The 18,491-nt window shown below is 45.0% G+C and overlaps 1 protein-coding gene and 1 long non-coding RNA gene across 5 annotated transcripts in view; both read right to left on the bottom strand.

Annotated features, from left to right (window-relative positions):
• LOC113744345 (uncharacterized) overlaps nucleotides 1–6,491 on the bottom strand; it is a 23,705-nt gene extending 17,214 nt beyond the window's left edge. Inside the window, exon 1 of one of the 2 annotated variants that reach the window (XR_003461461.1) lies at nucleotides 4,545–6,491. This is a non-coding gene — a long non-coding RNA (uncharacterized LOC113744345). The remainder of the gene's footprint in view (nucleotides 1–4,544) is intronic. The other variant, XR_003461462.1, reaches the window with a different exon arrangement.
• Nucleotides 1–18,491, bottom strand: part of wipf1b (WAS/WASL interacting protein family, member 1b) — a 22,847-nt gene extending 4,356 nt beyond the window's left edge. The window contains exons 1-7 of one of the 3 annotated variants that reach the window (XM_027273519.1): nucleotides 18,339–18,491; nucleotides 10,579–10,672; nucleotides 2,758–2,850; nucleotides 2,456–2,585; nucleotides 1,594–1,752; nucleotides 795–1,512; nucleotides 31–131 (exon numbers count right to left, since the gene is read on the bottom strand). In XM_027273519.1, the coding sequence (XP_027129320.1) occupies nucleotides 31–131; nucleotides 795–1,512; nucleotides 1,594–1,752; nucleotides 2,456–2,585; nucleotides 2,758–2,808 (1,159 nt within the window). In that variant the 5' untranslated portion in view covers nucleotides 2,809–2,850; nucleotides 10,579–10,672; nucleotides 18,339–18,491. Of the gene's footprint in view, nucleotides 1–30; nucleotides 132–794; nucleotides 1,513–1,593; nucleotides 1,753–2,455; nucleotides 2,586–2,757; nucleotides 2,852–7,385; nucleotides 7,689–9,962; nucleotides 10,058–10,578; nucleotides 10,673–18,338 lie in introns of those variants that run through there. The other 2 variants (XM_027273520.1, XM_019274139.2) reach the window with 2 other exon arrangements.

Genomic DNA, 18,491 nt, shown 5'->3' with positions numbered 1-18,491 from the left:
AATCACTGTAAATGAATCAAGGATGTTCACCTGTGCGTGGCGACGATTGGTTCCTTCCAAGAGACGGCGGCCTCTCGTTTGGTGGAGGAGGGAGAGGTCCCGATCGACCATGTGGTGGAGCTGGACCGTGGCTGAGGAGAAACTGAGTTTTAATCTACGTATCCACTGTCAACAAACACAACACGGTAAAGGAACAATATGTCAGATATATGTGACCTAAAAAGCTCCACGAGCAGAAACGTTTCCGGAGACACGACTGTGGGAAGCAACAAAGTCATCGAGTTTCGGTCAAGTATCAAAATCCCATCACATAATCGTCTTCCGTAAACAGCGGGACCTACTTGGCTCTTACTCCCTCGAGGAGGCTGCTGCTTTCCCAGGGGACGTGAGCGAGCAATAGATAGGGGCGGTAGTAGCTCAGTCCGTAGGGACTTAGCTTGGGAATCAGAGGGTGGAGCATGGACCAAGGTATGGAGGGTGGACTGGTGGCAGTGCTCCACCTGGGCACTGCCAAATATACAAGATACCGAACCCTTAACTGCTCCTAGGGCGCCGCTACATGGGTCAAGTGTTTCAAAGAGAGACTGCTCTTTTTAAGGAAGCTACACGGAGAAGTTTGCATGGTGTGTGAAGAGCTATTAGATTTGAATCTATGCAAACGTCGACACCGCCACCAAAAGCAGATATCAAGAACGCTCGATTGCCTGATAGGAAACGCTGTGTACACACCTGGGCTCGCAGCTGCTCATTCGAACACTAAACAAACATGGACGAATGAATGTCAGAAACTTTACCTGTTGAGCGAGCTGTTCCTCTGGGGCAAACGAGGGGTGCTGTGGTCGTCACCTCCAGCTGGGACGGGTGGAATGGGAGGAGGGCCCGGTCGACCTGGCGGGAGAGGGGGGGCGCCTCCGCCACCGCCAGGTGAGGGCCGAGAGGCAGGGGAGGAAGGAACAGAGGGAGAAGGTTTGGAGTTGACAGAGGGAGGAGGAGGAGGCACATCGCGGGGCATAGAAGGACGATGACCTCCCACGGGTGGTGGCGGAGGTCGGTCGTCGGGAAGAGGAGGCCTCCCTCCAGGAGCGGGTGGAAATGAAGGTCGGCTGTTGTTTGAGGGTGGAGGAGGAGGTGCGACGAATCCTGGTCTCGACCCACCACCAGATGAACCTCCTGGTGGTGGAGGGAGAGGTCCGTGCCTCCCTGGAGGAACACTAGGAGGTGCAGCTGAGGCTGGGCTGGGCCTCGGTCCTCCAAATGACGGCGGCGGTGGGCCCCCACGAGACTGGAAGCCCTGGTTTGGCCGAGGTGTGTTGGGTACAGGAGGTGGAGGTCCTCCTGGAGTGTCTTGTCTGGAGGAGAGACCCGGCCGTCCCTTGGGGAGATCGGGGACGCTGCCACGTGCACCACCAGGAGCTCCTGGGAGTTTAGGCGGGCCTCCACCACCACCAAAGGGAGAGGGCCCGGATGAGCGGCCTCCTGGGGGGAGCACTGGTCCTCGGCTGGGTCCCGAGTCTGGAAGAGCAGAAAGGAAACCATTAAACGCTCACATAGACACCTACGGGAAACTTTAGAACCTGCATGTATGGTTTTTACCGTTGGACTCTCTGTTGGTTGCAGACCTCAGTTTTGGCATCCCTCCTGCAAAGAGGCCTCCTAAACCTGAAGGAGACCCACCACCAAAACCTCCTCCACCTCCACCACCTCCTCCGCCACCTCCGCCTCCTCCTCCTCCTCCTCCTCCTCCTTTGGGTTCTGAAACGATACAAACAAAAAACATTGTGTCTTACTTGGAACCAACGAGTCATAGAAACCGAAACAGTCATGGCATGCCCAAGTGCTTCGCAACTAGGGGTTGCAAAGGGGCAGTGAATTTCCAACTTAACTTTCCATGGGAAGCTAAGTTGGGGAATTTGGGAAAGATTCCAAATCCGAAGCTCCATGGGGATTTTATGTGAATTAACTGTAAATTGGGGGTAATTAACAAACCGTATCATATCCAAACATACACAGATTATGCTTAAATGTATATTCCCCACCTATATTTAAGTTCCCTGTTAAACGCCAACCTTTAATTTTGTAAATTCCTGGTTTATTCCCATGAATTCACGTTAATTACCATAAATGACTGTTAATTCCCATGGAAAGTTTACAATTTTTTCCCAGAATCTTGCAACAAGCGGGCTTTGCTCAGACGTCTTTTGATAAAATCACAATCTACGGCGATATCATAAGCTACAGCGAGCTAGGGCTCAGGAGGTACAGCGGGTCGTCCACTAATCAGATGATCGGGGGTTCGATCCCCGGCTACTCCAGTCTGTATGTCAAGTGTTTTTGGGCAAGTTACTGAACAAATTGCTCTCAAAGGCTGCGCCAAAGCTTGACTGCTTCTAGAAATGTCATTTGTACGTCTGATGTTGGAACAGGAGGTTAAAATGACACCTTGGTGTTGACTTACTGTCCAGGATGGGTCCACTGCGATCATTGGTGACAGTTTTCTTTAACCGAGTTCCTTTAGAAATGTCGCCCAGAAGAGCGTTCCTGCCGTGTTGCTCATTACGGCTGAGATTTGGCTTCTCTGTGTTGGCCTGAGACAAAAAAAACAAACAGTCACTAAAGCTGCAAGAAAAAACAACAACTTTATTGATATTTGTGGGGTTGAATCGGCAGAGTTTGTCCACAAGATGTCTCCGCTGAGTAGGGGAGGACCGAGATCCCATCGGACGGACAGAGAGAGACAAGCGGATGTGCTCGACTTACCACAGCGAAGGTAGGAGGAGGGGGAGGCGGTGGGGGAGGCGGGCCTGGCATCTTCCTCTCTCCAGTTTACTCTATCTGCACTGGACGCCGCACCCTGGAGGACAAAGAGAGACAATTCACCTATTATAGCAAGATGTTTCAGTTTGTTTGGGATCGTCGGAGAGTCTCCTTCATGTTTCTTCTCAGTTCCTCTTGTGCAAACGTCTGATTACATTGCAGTGACCAACAAAACAAATCTGTCCATAAAGAGCGGCGGTCAGAGCTGCTCTTTTCGCTTCCTTAAATGTGTCTTTGTGTTCAGTGTACAGAATATGTATCAGCTTTGAAGGTTGCAGCTCGCACCGTGCAGGTTCAATTGATGAACGAAGCCTTTAAGGTTTAGAAACTTCCTCCTCTTTCTCTCTGTGGCTTGATTTGTGGCTCTGAATTGAATTATTTGCATGCACAGAAACAAAAAATGTTCGTCCAAGTTGATCATTTTTGTGGGATTTGCAGTGGAGCGTGTCACGATGAAGTGAATTCCTGCAGGAACAGACAGTACAGACGTAATCTGAGCAGAAAAGATTTAAAGGAACTGCAGGTAATAACTCCGATCAGCTGATCGTGAGCTTACAATAAATGTATCAAAACAGGAAGTTGTGTATCAAGTTCCCTAAACCAGGACTTTAAAAACTCTCTCTATCTAGAGAAGGACAGATTCGTCACACGGTGTATGATTGTTAAAGCTGCACACAGCTGACATGTCTCCGATAAACCGAACCAAGCTGAACCTAACAGCAGCTTTCTGATTGGGCTGGTTAATCAGTTATTGATATTGATATATAATCTGACACAGCAGCTGTTTGTGAAGCGAGAAAGGACGTGGAAAATCATTATCATCCTGTGTTCTGTGATTTGCAGCTACTGAAACACAATCAGAGATAAGATTAGGGGGAAAAGATCAGGGCTTGTACTTTGGTAAAACGCCAACACGGCTGTTCAAAAACATTGTACGTTACAGAAATTGTCAAATTAAATGGAAAGAGTGTTGATTTTATTGCAAAGGCGTGGATCATTGGCAGACCTGAGGCGGGCTGAATGACGCCTGGTTGCTCAAACAAACCAATCAAAGCGTCCACGCTCTTAATCCTGCATAACTTTAAGCCTTAATATAATGTGAACAGGTGAGTTGTATATAAATTCACCCTCAGTACAGTTGTCATGAACGGGGAAATTAGCTACAGAGACCAAAACTGTTTTTTGTACCAGGCTGTAAACATGTTTATTTCTGCTGTGAAGTTGGACATTTGGACATGGGGACACTTCTCATTCACATTCACAGAAGTTGTCGCTTGGAGCCACCACACTGACGTCCTGGATACGACGTCCAGTCGATGCCACAAACAGACTTTTGTTTGATTTGAAAAAGTGTAAAATATGACACGATTTCATACATCAACATCGATTACAAATAAAAAAATCTGCTTTTAAAACTTCATCTGCACAACAAGGCAAACGCCATTACAGATACGAGAAGCAGCACTACTTCCCCATCTTTAACTGACACACAAGATATTTATGTACTTCTCTCTCGGGCCATTTAATAAAAGCGTTCAGATCGAAGGCATCAAAGAGTAACACGGTGGAAATGTGACTGCAACCGCCCAAAGATGCACATCCTGTACACGGCGCATCAACGACACCACACTTACTAGAAGAACCGACAGATTCAAGCCACTTTCCGATCAGGCTAATACTCACAGCTCAGCCTCTCTCACACACACACACACACACACACACACACACACACACACACACACACACACACACATCAACCTCTAAGGGCCTCTTACTTCCTGTATGCTGCTGACAAACAGGAAGTCACCACGCGGCTCTGGCACCGCAGTCATCCGGTTGCCAGGATGATGATGATGATGATACCTCTACATCTCGGCTTCGCATCGTTTTAACGTTATCCTCCTTCCTCCTCACTTCTCTCGACGTCGCACACACACTTTTGTTAATTTTGTGTGTCTTCCTTCTTTCTTTTCTTTTTTTTTTTTTGTCACTCTTTAGCCTCGCGTATCAAACATGGTTTGGTTTGACGCCGTGTGCTGAAAAAAACGACTCCTGACTCAAAGACGACAAAGTCTCCACCGCTCACGACGCGTTGCCTTCTGAAGTACTCGAGTAAAATACGGTTTAAACCAATATAAAACTAGATATTAATATAAAAAAATAGAGCTTCTGCATGACAGAAACACCTTTTGTTTAACATTTGAGGTGACCCAATGTGTTTTATTTCAACTTCAACCTTGTGACGCCTGAGATATGAACTGATATTCACGCCATTGGCCCCGGCTAGGGCTGCAATGAGGTTGGTGAACGGCATTAAATTGAGCCCAAACATTCACGTCTCTGTCGGGATAGCCCGGTGTCCACCTTATTCTGAAAATTCTGGACCTTTAATCCAAATTCACAGCTGGTTTATGTTGCTTCCTTTCCCCACACGAGCTTGTCACCACAGGATATAACCTGAAGCCACTGACAGTATAAAGGCTGGACGGCGAATGCGTGACGTCACCTACACGTTTCTGAACTGACCCAGCTTAAAATCTGTGTCCATCGCCATCTCAGTACCAGGCTGTAAACACATTTATCTCTGCTGTGAAGTTGGAGATTTTAACATTGGGGCATACGGAGAACTGCAGTCTTTGGTACTTCCATAATTCTGCCAGTCCCTTGAACCCTGAATCCAACCGGGAACAAGTTTTGGTCCCACCAAGAGCATTCCAGAAGAATTTTGGGCAACCACATTTTTTTGTTTTTTTTTGGTTCTACCATGAATAAGTTGTCAACTTTGAGCTGTTTTTACGATCTGAAGTCAGAACATGGTGTTTTATTTCGAAACTCGAATTGCAAACGTCGTCTAGAACGGCTGCGATCTGCTCTGGCGATCGCGGCGAAGCTCGAACATTAAGCGGCATTAAGCCGCGATGACCTTCCTCTCGGATTCACCTACTTTTATAGGTTTATTGCAAATTAGCAGACGTTCACATGTTAAACTATGATGCTAAACACTTCCGAACATGCTGCTAAGGTGGTGCTAGAGATTGTACGACCATGGTTGTCAGACTAAAACTTTCTAGTGAAACTCACGACAATCAGATTGAGTGTTACAAACCAACTCTGTGATGCTTTTGAGTGAAACAATCTTATCTCCGACAGGACCTGACGCCTAACCCGGATACAGAATCACGATAACTGACGGTCAGTTAAATCATGTTACAGTTAGATTGAGCCGTCACTAATTTGTCAGTATAGACTTTGATTGACACGCCTCAAAATATCAAATGTCAACGATATTGTAATTTAATGTCGTTGATTTTAGACGTGAAATAATGCTAGTTGGTAGTTTTTGTCTTAAAGCGATGGGAAGCCGCCGGCGTGTCTTCTTGTAACGTTGTGTGAAGTCGTCATTATGCAAAGATAGCTGTGTGATCTCCGGCCTCTGATTGGCCCTGAACTATATGAGGCGTCGCCATCTGCGTCATCCTTTCCTCTGAGATATGGAGGAGCCTGATTGGAGCAGCACCCCGTACAAGCATCCAATCAGAAGATCGACATCATTTAAGTTAGAACCGCCCGAGAGTCATGGCGACTTGTTTTTGTGTTTTTGATTGTTATGTTACGCTGTTCTGGGCTCTACTACTCCACAGAAGAGGACCCTGTGGATATTAAATTCTGGACCTTTAATCCAGATTCGCAGCTGGTTCATGTTACTTCCTTTCTCCACCTGAGCTAGTCAACTGAAGCCACCGACAGTATAAACAACGGACGGCGTAAGCATGACGTCACCTACGCGTGAAATCTGCATCGCTGGCCCGCCATCGTTTTTTGTACCAGGCTGTAAACATGTTTATTTCTGCTGTGAAGTTGGACATTTGGACATGGGGACTTATGGGGACTGACTCACTTCTGTGTTTTTGGCACTTTTGCATTGGCTTCATTTACAAGCCACAGAGACATGACATTTTAACATGGTGGCTTGCAGTTTTTAGCCCAACGAATGTCGGACACCTCTTAAAAACATGAACCAGTTCAATAAAAACATCCTTTGACATCGATACAGAGCAGAAGGAGACGTTTGTAGTGACACAGAGAGATGCAGACATTAACGATACATGAAGCATTTTGACTGTCACGTAAAAACTTTAGACCCTCGGTTCGAGTGAGGAAAAACTTGCCCACAAAAAACCTTTAACAGGGAAAAAAGGTGGAAGAAACCTCAGGAAGAGCCACAGAGGAGGGATCCCTCTCCCAAGAATAGATGTCACGTGTACAGGACAAATCAACACAAACATATTGTACAATTACAATGACTGATAAAATGATTACAGTAATGAGTACAGTAGCAGTGAGCAGTAAACCTTCACGTTAAATATTTAAATCAAGCACTTATAGTTGCTGAGATAACAGCTAAGTCATGAAGCAGCCTCATGTTTTGGGCCTAATAAGAACAGGAAAACATCATGCACACATTTAGCAAACCGGCTGCACACACACACACGTGCATGATACCACCTCCAAAAAAAACGCAAAAGAAACTGCTGAATCTATAAAAGTTAAGCAGACGGTGGTGAACTTACAGTCAGGTCATCAGCGGAGAGAGAGAGAGAGTCTGCTGGGGAATTAATACGACAAGACGCTTTCACACAGTTCTTCCGTCAGGATATGGAGACGAAACACTTCGACTCATTTCCTGCAAGCCGTGATGAAACGACGCTGACACAAGTGCGAGATGAAATCAGGCAGAAAGACGAAGAGAGAGAGGCAGGACGGGCGTGATGGAAAACCCCTCGCTGGGTTCGGTGGCGCTGACATTTGTCGTTTTAAGCGTTTTAAAAAACGTAATTTTAGTTAAAATGTTAACAGAGCTGGTGCACGACTCGCAGCTCTCACTGAATGCAGAGAGACTTCCGCCATAGGAAACAGGCCCGTGTGTTCAAATTTAAAATGCACACCACCACCCCCTCTCTCTTTTTCACACAGCCTAATATTAGCTAGGCGTTCACAATGGCTCCTTTGACAGACTTGTAGAGAGTTGTAGTAGCAGAGAGAGAGAGGAGATATGAGGGTGTGGATGCTTTGAAGAGACGCCGCCACAGCCACATATGTTTCAGTTTACAGACGGCCATAAAAAGGTTTCTTCATCCTGCCGCTGAACCTCTTGCGCCTGCTCCTCGGCCTCATTAGAGTTGCAGCAACACGGGAGCCACAATGTTAAAGCCTGTCCTTATCTCACGTACTGCAGTAACTCTGAGGTTAAGGATCAGATCTTTGGAGCGAGTTGCGGTATAAAGATGGACCGCCGGGTTGGTGCAGCTGTATCGGACCTGTTGTGGTTCAGACGGAGCTGATCCAGAAGGCGAAAGCTCTTGATTTTTCAGTCCATCAATGCTCCGTCACCTTTAGTCCAACAAGATCGCAGATACCGAAATGAGGTTTCTCTGCCGGGTAACGAGAGGGTCACTGAGGTGGTTCAGACCTCCTCCTGGGCGTCTTTCTTTGAAGGCAACTTGGAGGAGATCCCGGGGGCAGATCCAGAACCCGCTGGAGGGACTATAGAGTCCGTCTAGCTTGGGAACGCCTCGGGATCTCCCAGGAGGAGCTGGAATGTGTTTCTGGGCAGAAGGAATCTGGAGCGACCTGCTAAACCTGCTGCCACCACGAATCAGTCAATTCTGGAATTTCTTTCAAAACACGTTGTAAAATAGTTGCTGAAAACACGTGAAAACACTTTGAACGATAAGTCACTGAAATGTGGAGTTTTAAACTGTTTTTCCACCAGTTTCCAGTCTCAGGATTTTGTGGGCGGTCCTTAAAGGGTGGCTCGATGACACGCCGAGGCCACCCTGAGCTGAGAATACATTTTTACCTGATTTTAACACCTGATTTCATAAACTTGTTGATATTTTCAATCATTCACACTTTCTTCTTTAAGTCTGACAAACATATTTATTCAGATTTTATAAAATTAGGTGGATCTCTATCTTCTCTGCTCAGGGTGGCCTCAGCGTGTCATCGAGCCACCCCTTTAAGGACCGCCCACAAAATCCTGAGACTGAAAACTGGTGAAAAACAGTTTGAACCTCTAACTCCACATTTCAGTGACATATCGTTTTTTCACGTGTTTTCAGCAACTATGTTCCAACATATTTAATGTGTTTGGAAATAAATCTCAGAATTGCCTTTACACCGACTTTAAGGACGGTGAAATCGTGCATCATATTGACTTCACCTGCTGCAGCGTGCAGCTGAACCAGCTGGTCTTAGATTAATGGAATATAAGATAATAAAACACCAGCTGGAGCTCCACCTTTACTTGACTTGAGTCGTTTTTTTCATGCGTGCGGTTCAAAGCTGAGCTGTGGTTTTCACAGGGATGATGGTGGGAGGAGGTGGCTACATCATTATGGGGGGAACCTCCCACTCCGCCCGAGTTCTCACACACGAGCCTGACGCTAAACGCTATCCAGACAAATCAAACGCACCTCACTGGAGCTGATTTCGGACACGCGAGCTCAGACGTTTTGAATGCGGCCCACGGTGGTAATAAATGTGTCGGCCGTGCAGGAACAGTGCTGAGTGGCTAAGCTAACATCCTGTGCTGTGTTCACACACACACACACACACACACACACACACAGATGTGGTTCTGTTGCTGCTGTTTTAGACTTCGACTCAGCAGGTTAATTTTACCTCCTGATACTTCAAATAAAGAAATGATGTTGAAACATCTCATGACCCACACCTGAAGGTAGTAAAGTGTGCACTCTAGCAGACTAGCACACATTAGTTTGATCAGATCGAGCAGTTTTAACCACATTTGCTGCTTTTTTTATGGTTTTCCTCAATGGTATGAACCACTTCCTTCTTTACTTTGTGTCTTTGTTGATCTAAAGGTTTATTTTGAGTTCACACGTCAAAGATTTTTGTTGTTTGGCATTAAAAATCTAGTGAGCTGCCAAATTAACGCCAATAAAGCCAACGTACGTCTGTATATTGAACGCCTCAACCTCTGCAGAGGTGAGTCTCCATAAGTCCCCTTGTTAAAATGTCCAACTTCACAGCAGAAATAAAACATGTGAACGTGATGAATCGGCACATCTTGGACAGGTATTTCTATTTATTTGAATTGGCTGTTCACAAAAAAGTAAACCAACCTGCTGCAGAGAAGTAAAGCCGGATTCAGCCTGACGTCACATTGCAACCACCAATCAGACAATCAGACCGGTCGAACCTCCACAGTCAGAAATCTAAACTCTGATACTCTTCCTGTTGTGTTTATTTCACCAAGCATGAGTCTGACTTGAATAATTTGATTTGTGTCCGATGGTTTGAGACAAAGAGAGAGAGAGCGACAAAGTGCGAGCGAGCGGTCGGTTATTTCCTGATTGTTTCACTGCGGTTACGTTCAGCACAAACACACAAACACATAAACACACACCAGCAGCAGCGTCTCATCCTGTCTCAGTGTAGTCTTAGATGACCTGCGAGGCCAGAGTAACACCAATAAAACCGTCTATAGGCGTCTGTATCGCGCAACTCTCAAATCAACGGCAATAAAAAGCGGCACACTTATCAAGCTTCAGGACACGGAGCTGCTCTCGTACACGGCATGCATAGACAGATTATCAACAAGACGACCTTGTATCTTGCAGCTCTGTCCTCTGATAACCTGCAGGAGCATTTCTATAAAGAGATAACTTATTCTTATGGAGGCACGTTTCAGGTCTGACGTCACATTTTCCCCGTCAACGTAACACAGAAGATGACTTACTCAGTCTGAGTCCATAGAAGAAGGAGCAGCGCGTTGAGAAGACAGTAGGAGAAGCACCTCAGTTCATTCCTCATGAAGAGCAGCCACATGCAGCTGAAACCACAAAGAAAAGAGGAACATCAGTGACGTTTGAACGCCTTTAAAAAAAAAACTCTTGCACCCGGTTCAAGTTCTTGATTCCTCTTCCTCTAAACACACACACACACACACATCAACACACACACACACTTATATATAAGCTACTTCCTCTTTTCAGTTCCCCACCTGAAGGACGAACGGACCATAGAATATAAAACTAGAGAGTGACGGCACACACACACATCGGCTGTTTAATGTGTGAAGTAGGGGTTGCGTGACTACATATTTTTTCAAGTCGACACTAATATGATGTTTTGTGGTGACGTCATTGATATTTTTTCAGTAATTATAAAAAAAAAAAATCACAGGCGGAGGGAATGCTTTGCAGTAATCTGTATTCACTGACAGTGGACAGCTGTTACACAGCAAGCTTCGAGTGTCAACAACAAGCAGCAACTCAGCTGTTAGATTTGATGGAAAACAAAATACTGAACTCTTGGGAGGAAAACAACACACAGACAAGAGCCCGCAGGCCTCGTCATCATCACAGTCCATCACAGTTTTTCGTTTTTCGATCCTGGTTTGCGTGCAAGAACACGAGCGCATCTACGTGCGCTCGGTGAAGGCTCGCCCTCTGTTGCGTGATGGTATTTCCAGCCAGTGAAAAAATTCCTCTCGCTCGGTTTGTTTGTCGCTGGGACAGCCAGGTAACGTTTGCACAACTTTTTAAGATAACTTTTTTGGCCTTTTTATGCCTTTAATGATAGTACAGCTGAAGATAGACAGAAAGTGGGAGGGGGAGAGTGACACGCAGTAAATTAGCCGTCCGATGCGGGATTCGAACCGGAGCCAGCTGCAGCGAGGACTATAGCCTCCACACACGGGGCAGCCGCTTAACCCACTACAGCGGCCGCCCCAACTTGGCCGAATTTTGGGGAAATTTATCTCTCCTCGTTCTGGGTACGGTGTTTGTTTACGGTGATTAGCGACGAGTCGACATCAAGCTCTAAGCGTCATTGTGGAGTAGTGAAATCGACTAGTCCCCTAGTGTGAAGTGTGCAGTTCCTCTTGTCGTCCACTTGAGGCTGGCTCCAGAAGTGAGTCAGTCTCCATAAGTCCCCATGTTCAAATGTCCAACTTCACAGCAGAAATAAACATGTTTACAGCCTGGTACAAAAAACAGTTTTGGTCTCTGTAGCTAATTTCCCCGTTCATGACAACTGTACTGAGGGTGAATTTATATACAACTCACCTGTTCACATTATATTAAGGCTTAAAGTTATGCAGGATTAAGAGCGTGGACGCTTTGATTGACAGGTGGGTGTCGTCACAGGTGGCTTATTTGAGCAACCAGGCTTCACTCGACCCGACTTAGGTCCACCAATGATGTACATCTTTGCAGATATTTAGAGTAGACGGGAGGCGGAAGAATCAGTACAACCAACATGGTTTATAACGCCAATGGAGCCGAGCTTCAGAGATTGAGCCGACGTCAATTTCAATCAAACTGCCGGTCGTAAAAACAGCAACAAAAGAGAAACAAATGAAGAACGAAGAAGCACAAAAACCAGGAAAATGACCACATCTGAGCAAGTAAACAAAGTTATGGAGGGATAAACGCAACGTGACGAAGACGTGAAATATATGTCGTATGGAAAACATGGAAAAATCTCTGCTGCTAAACGGGAAACATGTATGAACTGCATTTCATTTGTCTTTTTTTCATCGCACATGCGAACAAAAACGTAATAAACACAGTCAAACGTCATTATTACATGTAAGTATGTGTAATTTATGATCCGTGGTCGTCATCCAATGAGAATCAGTTTAGTTTTGGACTCGTTGACGTGTGCGGCTTCAGATTATTCAGCGCATTTCACTCATCAGGCGACCACAGTGAGATAATCGATCGTCTGATCGAAGGTCGGTGACGTCTGAGATGCTCGATCGCTGACAGATTACACGCCAAACTTCCTCTGAGGAAAGAGAGGAGAGTTTGACTGTGAGAAACTCAAACGATGACGAGGAGGACGAGGAGACGAAGCGTGGACGGACTGAAGAAGGACTGTCTGTTTGGTGCTTCACTTCGCTGGACGTCCTTCAGCCTGTTTCGCTGAATTGATCCCAGCCGTTGAAGCAGCAGCCACTTCCTGCGCTCTCAGTGTCACACTTCCTGCCTCGCAACACAGTCGGGGGCGTTCTGCCAACCCACCATCGGCCTCACTTCAATGCTCTCTCTCCTCCTCCTTCCTCCTCCTTCCTCGTCTCCTCTTTCCAGCAGCAGAGCTGAGTCCAACACCTCTCTCTCTCTCTCACAGCTGGTTTTCTTTAGCGGCCTCCGAGCTCCAGCGAACACGCCGTCAGCTTCACGTGAAGCTGCAAACGCTCTCTCAGACGTTTGAAGGTGGAAGTGACTGAGAACGAAACAGCCCAGCTTTGCTTTATTAATAAAAGTGTCGTCATTGTCTGCGACTTTCTGCTGAACTCTGATTTATTTTTATATTTTCTTCATCATGTCTCATCTTTACGTCAGAGTTTTTGTTGGCTGCTGAAGCTGCAGCAGCTCTCGGAGCGACGACAGCAAACATGTTCCGACTTTGTTTATTCCATGAAGCAGCTTCTAAAATCAGTCTGGCTGCAAAAACAGAGTTTAACTTGTGTTCGACGGTTTGGACGAGCGACACAGACAGTGAATGATAAAGGCATCGATAAAGTCGGTTAATCAGAGATATAAAAACGTATTAAAAGAGGTAGAAAAAACCCATGAAAGGTTTAATTTTACACTAAAAAACGTGTTTGTTATCCGCCGGGCACAGCGTTGTGACCAGTGTTGTGGGTAACGTGTTAGAGTACTCTAATTACTTTGTTTGTGTAACGTAACGTGTTAGTTTTGTGCATTAGCTGTTCACATTTCTGTCAGATCGTTGACTCCTTGTTAATTTCTAAATGATCTGAATCTGCTACCTGTTGACCTCAGACTGTGTTTACACTTCAATGCACTTTCATAGCTGCATTCAGGAGTCACCGATCCAAAAATAATGAATGAATGAACCGCTGTGTGGCGTATTGCTGACGGTCTTTCCTGTTGTTGTTGTCCTGCAGAGTTAGTTTGACGTTCTTCATTGTCAGGAAGTCTCGGTGCATTTACTTTGATTCATTAGTAACGCTGCAACGTAACAGATTACTTTTAATTGATGGTAACGTTGTAACCTAATTAACTACTTTCCAAAGTAACTATACCCAACACTGGTTGTGACATGACGGGTCCAGCAGAGTTTCAGAAGCTCGTACATGGACTGTACTTCATTCACACGCTGGTTATTTGACGACCAGCTCTGGTGTTAAAACTGTTTCTGCGCCTGACTTCGATCTGCATCCATCGAGCAAAGAGTCGCTTCTTAAAGCCGCCGACAACGTGAAGAATGGATGGCGTATTTTCCACGACGTCACCCACAGGGTCATCGGTGGAGCTGACAGCGCCCACGCTCTTAATTCTGAGGTCAAAGGTCAATCTGAATCATGACCGTGCAGAACAGTACTATCACCAGTGCAGCGTCGAACACATCCTGTGAGGCAACAGCAGAGGCGGTCGGCGTCCCGTATGTCACGGTCACATGAACATTAGTGCAGCTCGCCTGCAGGCGCCTCAGTCACACATCACACCACACATGACTCATTTCACGGAGGTCGAGCTGAGGCGCACACAGAAATGTCACTCAGGCACTTCGACTGTGTGGAAAGTAACTCAAACACATGGCAGAGTTTCAGTCAAACCAAGACGACACACACACACACACACACACACACTGACACACTAATTTAACCGTCTGCAGTGAAGAGTCGCTGCTGTGCTTCACAAAATTAACAAAATATCAAATCAGACATCAGAAATTTAGATTTTAAAGAAACTTTGTGAAACTTTTTACCATTAAATAACTTTTAAATCATCTGTCATACGTACACTGTGTAAGTTTGTGCTCTAGGATGGGCCAAGTGTAGCTGCTGTTAGCTGCTGTTAGCTGCTGTTAGCTCATTAACTGCTGTTAGATAATGTTAGTCCAGTTTGTTAGCTGCTGATGGCTAATGTTAGCTCATTAACTGCTGTTAGATAATGTTAGTCCAGTTTGTTAACTGCTGTTAGCTGCTGTTAGCTCATTAACTGCTGTTAGATAATGTTAGTCCAGTTTGTTAGTTGCTGTTAGATAATGTTAGCTGAATAGCTGCTGTTAGATAATGTTAGTCCAGTTTGTTAGCTGCTGTCAGCTAATGTTAGCTCATTAACTGCTGTTAGATAATGTTGGTCCAGTTTGTTAGCTGCTGTTAGCTAATGTTAGCTCATTAGCTGCTGTTAGCTAATGTTAGTCCAGTTTGTTAGCTGCTGATGGCTAATGTTAGCTCAATAACTGCTGTCAGCTAATGTTAGTCCAGTTTGTTAGCTGCTGTTGGCTAATGTTAGCTCAATAGCTGCTGTTAGATAATGTTAGTCCAGTTTGTTAGCTGCTGTTAGCTAATGTTAGCTCAATAGCTGCTATCAGCTAATGTTAGTCCAGTTTGTTAGCTGCTGTTAGATAATGTTAGTCCAGTTTGTTAGCTGCTGTTAGATAATGTTAGTCCAGTTTGTTAGCTGCTGCCGGATAATGTTAGCTAACATGAATGTTAGCTTCTTGAACAATGATAGCTAACCACTGTCGATGCTAACAAGTAGCTGTTAGCTGCTTGAACAATGATAGCTAATAAAGTTATTTAGCTACTTGTGTTGATGCTAACACGTAGCTGCTCTTCAGAAATGGGGCCAAACATCTGGCTCCGGCTCCAGCTCGCGTTCGTAGCAGAACGTAGCCGGGCTGAATATGTATCCTGTTTGTCCAGTTTAATAAACGTCGACCTTCTCGAGCTCTTCGAGAGGAATTAGACTAAATACTGAGGAAGCCATCAGCTGACACGTGGTCTGCATGTGTTTCTGAATATTTTGGACCGGGCTGGTTCCTGTGCTGGCCGTCACCCAGCAGCAGCAGCAGCAGCAGCAGCAGCAGCAGCAGCTCTGTTCATCGGTTTAAGTGTGTTACCACAGTGTGTTTACGCCGTCACCTCTCATTCACATGCTTTGTCACCAAACTAGTTTTATCTCATCGTAGCTCCGAGTTCTCGGCATTCCTCGTGAGCAAAGAGGGGCCGGGCGAAGCTCGTCGTTTCCTACAGAGGAATTGCAACACTGTCGAGCATGCCGTGCAGTCAGGGGGATGGCGTGTGCATTTGTTTAGCTTGTGTGGGTCATAGTGATGCTCCGTGTTTCCTGTGTGAAGCATGTGACCGTCCAACGCCGAAGCTCATGAGTCATAAAAATGCTACTATTGTTAGACTTTATTGAATCTGGAGACCCCCGAATCATTCCCATCTTTAGCTCACAGTAAGTTTCAGACTCGAGTAAGACGAAGTGAAATCAGCTTGTACTTCTGGACGAAGGCAGCCTTTAAATTGAAGCATCGAGGCGGCAGTGTGTCGTCCCAGTTCCTCCTGTCTTGCACGTCAAAGTGACCTTAAAGCGAGACCTTGAACCTCACACGGCGATAAAAACCTGCACGTTAAAGAGGCTCAGCGAGGATTAACGGTCCAAACAAGCTCTGCGTTCATAAATCTGTTTAATCGAAGAAACTAATCTGCATTCTGATCCAGAAACAAACTGAACTGAAACAGCTCACACCAACGTCAACACAGTCACACCTCTCTCACTGCGACCTGTGTGAATCAGAGACTGATCACCGAGTGTTTAGTCTTATTTACATCAACACTATCTGACTGTGAAAGTGTTCCTGGTAAAGACGCACGTGCACTTCACTGACAGTATAAAGAACGGACGACGTATCCGTGACGTCGCCGAGAGGTTTGTGAAGAGCCGCTGTGAAGCTCAACAAAATACAGAACATGCAACTAAATGCAAAAGCACTGCTCCAGGTTAGCACCACAGACTGTATGAAACACGGACGACGTATCCGTGACGTCACCGACCGGTTTCTGGAGCTCAACGTCGCCATCTTAGCAACCATTTGCTTATTGCTTATTGTTAGTTTGTTTTAGCTCGATGTTAACTCGCTTTAGTTTGGTGTTATCTTGATTTAGCCTGTTGGTAGCTTATTTTAAGTAGCTTTAGCTCATTGTTAGCTTGTTTTAGCTTGTTTTAGTTTGTTTTAACTTGTTTTAACTTGTATTCAGTTTGTTTTAACTTGTTCTTAGCTTGTATTTAGCTTGTTTTAACTTGTATTCAGTTTGTTTTAGCTTGTTTTAACTTGTATTTAGTTTGTTTTAACTTGTTTTAGCTTGTTTTAGCTTGTTTTTAGCTTGTTTTAACTTGTTTTAGCTCGTTTTAACTTGTATTTAGCTTGTTTTAGCTTGATTTACCTTGTATTTGGTTTGTTTTAACTTGTTTTAGCTTGTTTTAACTTGTATTTAGTTTGTTTTAGCTTGTTTTTAGCTTGTCTTTAGCTTATTTTAGCTTTTTTTAACTAAATACAAGTTAAAACGAGCTAACAGCAGCTAACAAACTGAGCTAACAGGAGCTAACAAACTGAGCTAACAGGAGCTAACAAACTAAATACAAGGTAAAACAAGCTAAAACAAACAGAATACAAGTTAAAACAAACTGAATACAAGTTAGTCCAGTTTGTTAGCTGCTGTTAGCTTGTTTTTAGCTTGTCTTTAGCTTATTTTAGCTTGTTTTAACTTGTATTTAGTTTGTTTTAACTAGTTTTAGCTTGTTTTAACTTGTATTTAGTTTGTTGTAAATAGTTTTAGCTTGTTTTAACTTGTATTTAGTTTGTTTTAGTTTGTTTTAGCTTGTTTTAACTTGTATTTAGTTTGTTTTAGTTTGTTTTAGCTTGTTTTAACTTGTATTTAGTTTGTTTTAGCTTGTTTTTAGCTTGTTTTTAGCTTGTCTTTAGCTTAATGTTAGTTTGTTTTAACTTGTTTTAACTTGTTGTGAGCTTGTTTTAGCTCATTGTTATCTCAGTACAGTTGTCATGAACAGGGAAATTAGCTACAGGGACCAAAACTGTTTTTTGTACCAGGCTGTAAACATGTTTATTTCTGCTGTGAAGTTGGACATTTGGACATGGGGACTTATGGAGACTGACTCACTTCTGGAGCCAGCCTCAAGTGGACGTTAGAGGAACTGCAGGTTGCCCTCTCTTGGACATAATAAATCTGGATTCCTTCATTCAAAACATGCAAACTAAATGTTTACAGAAGCAGCCAAACAGGTTGGGGGAACACACACACACAGAAGAATGTGTATATGCATATGTGTGTGTGTGTGTGTGTGTGTGTGTGTGTGTGTGTGTCCCTACAGAGCTCTTTCAAAATAAAAGCCACATATGTGGAAAAACACTGCAGCACTGCATGTGACGAGCTCCATCCGCACACTGATCATCATCTGCGGGCTGGATAGAGGACAAACCTCCGGACAAACCTCCGGGCAAACCCCCGCAGCCTCTCCCTGCCTGTAGCCGACTATGTGCGCTCTTTAGCGGGTGAAGTAAACACTTTGTGTCGGAATCAGTCCCAGCTGCAAGATGACAACTTCTTTTGGACTCGTTAAACCGAGCCCACGGTTTCCGCTTCACACACACACACACGCACACACACATTAAACTTGTGTTTAACTTTAAGTAACGTTTGTTTAACTCACCTCTGGACGTGTGGAGCGCCGTGCACGGTGTGTTAATCCACCACCCACCGTCAGTGTGCGGAGCCTGAAGTCTGCAGAGGACTGTCTGTCTGTCTGCCTGTCTGTCTGTCTGCGACTGGCAGCCAGGCGAGCTGAACTGGCCTCACCCAGAGC

The sequence above is a fragment of the Larimichthys crocea genome, chromosome XXII, assembly GCF_000972845.2.
Source record: "Larimichthys crocea isolate SSNF chromosome XXII, L_crocea_2.0, whole genome shotgun sequence".
In the NCBI taxonomy this organism is placed as follows: Eukaryota; Metazoa; Chordata; class Actinopteri; family Sciaenidae; genus Larimichthys; species Larimichthys crocea.
Note: the sequence above shows the minus strand (reverse complement) of the source record. Positions and strands in the feature narration are given on the sequence as shown.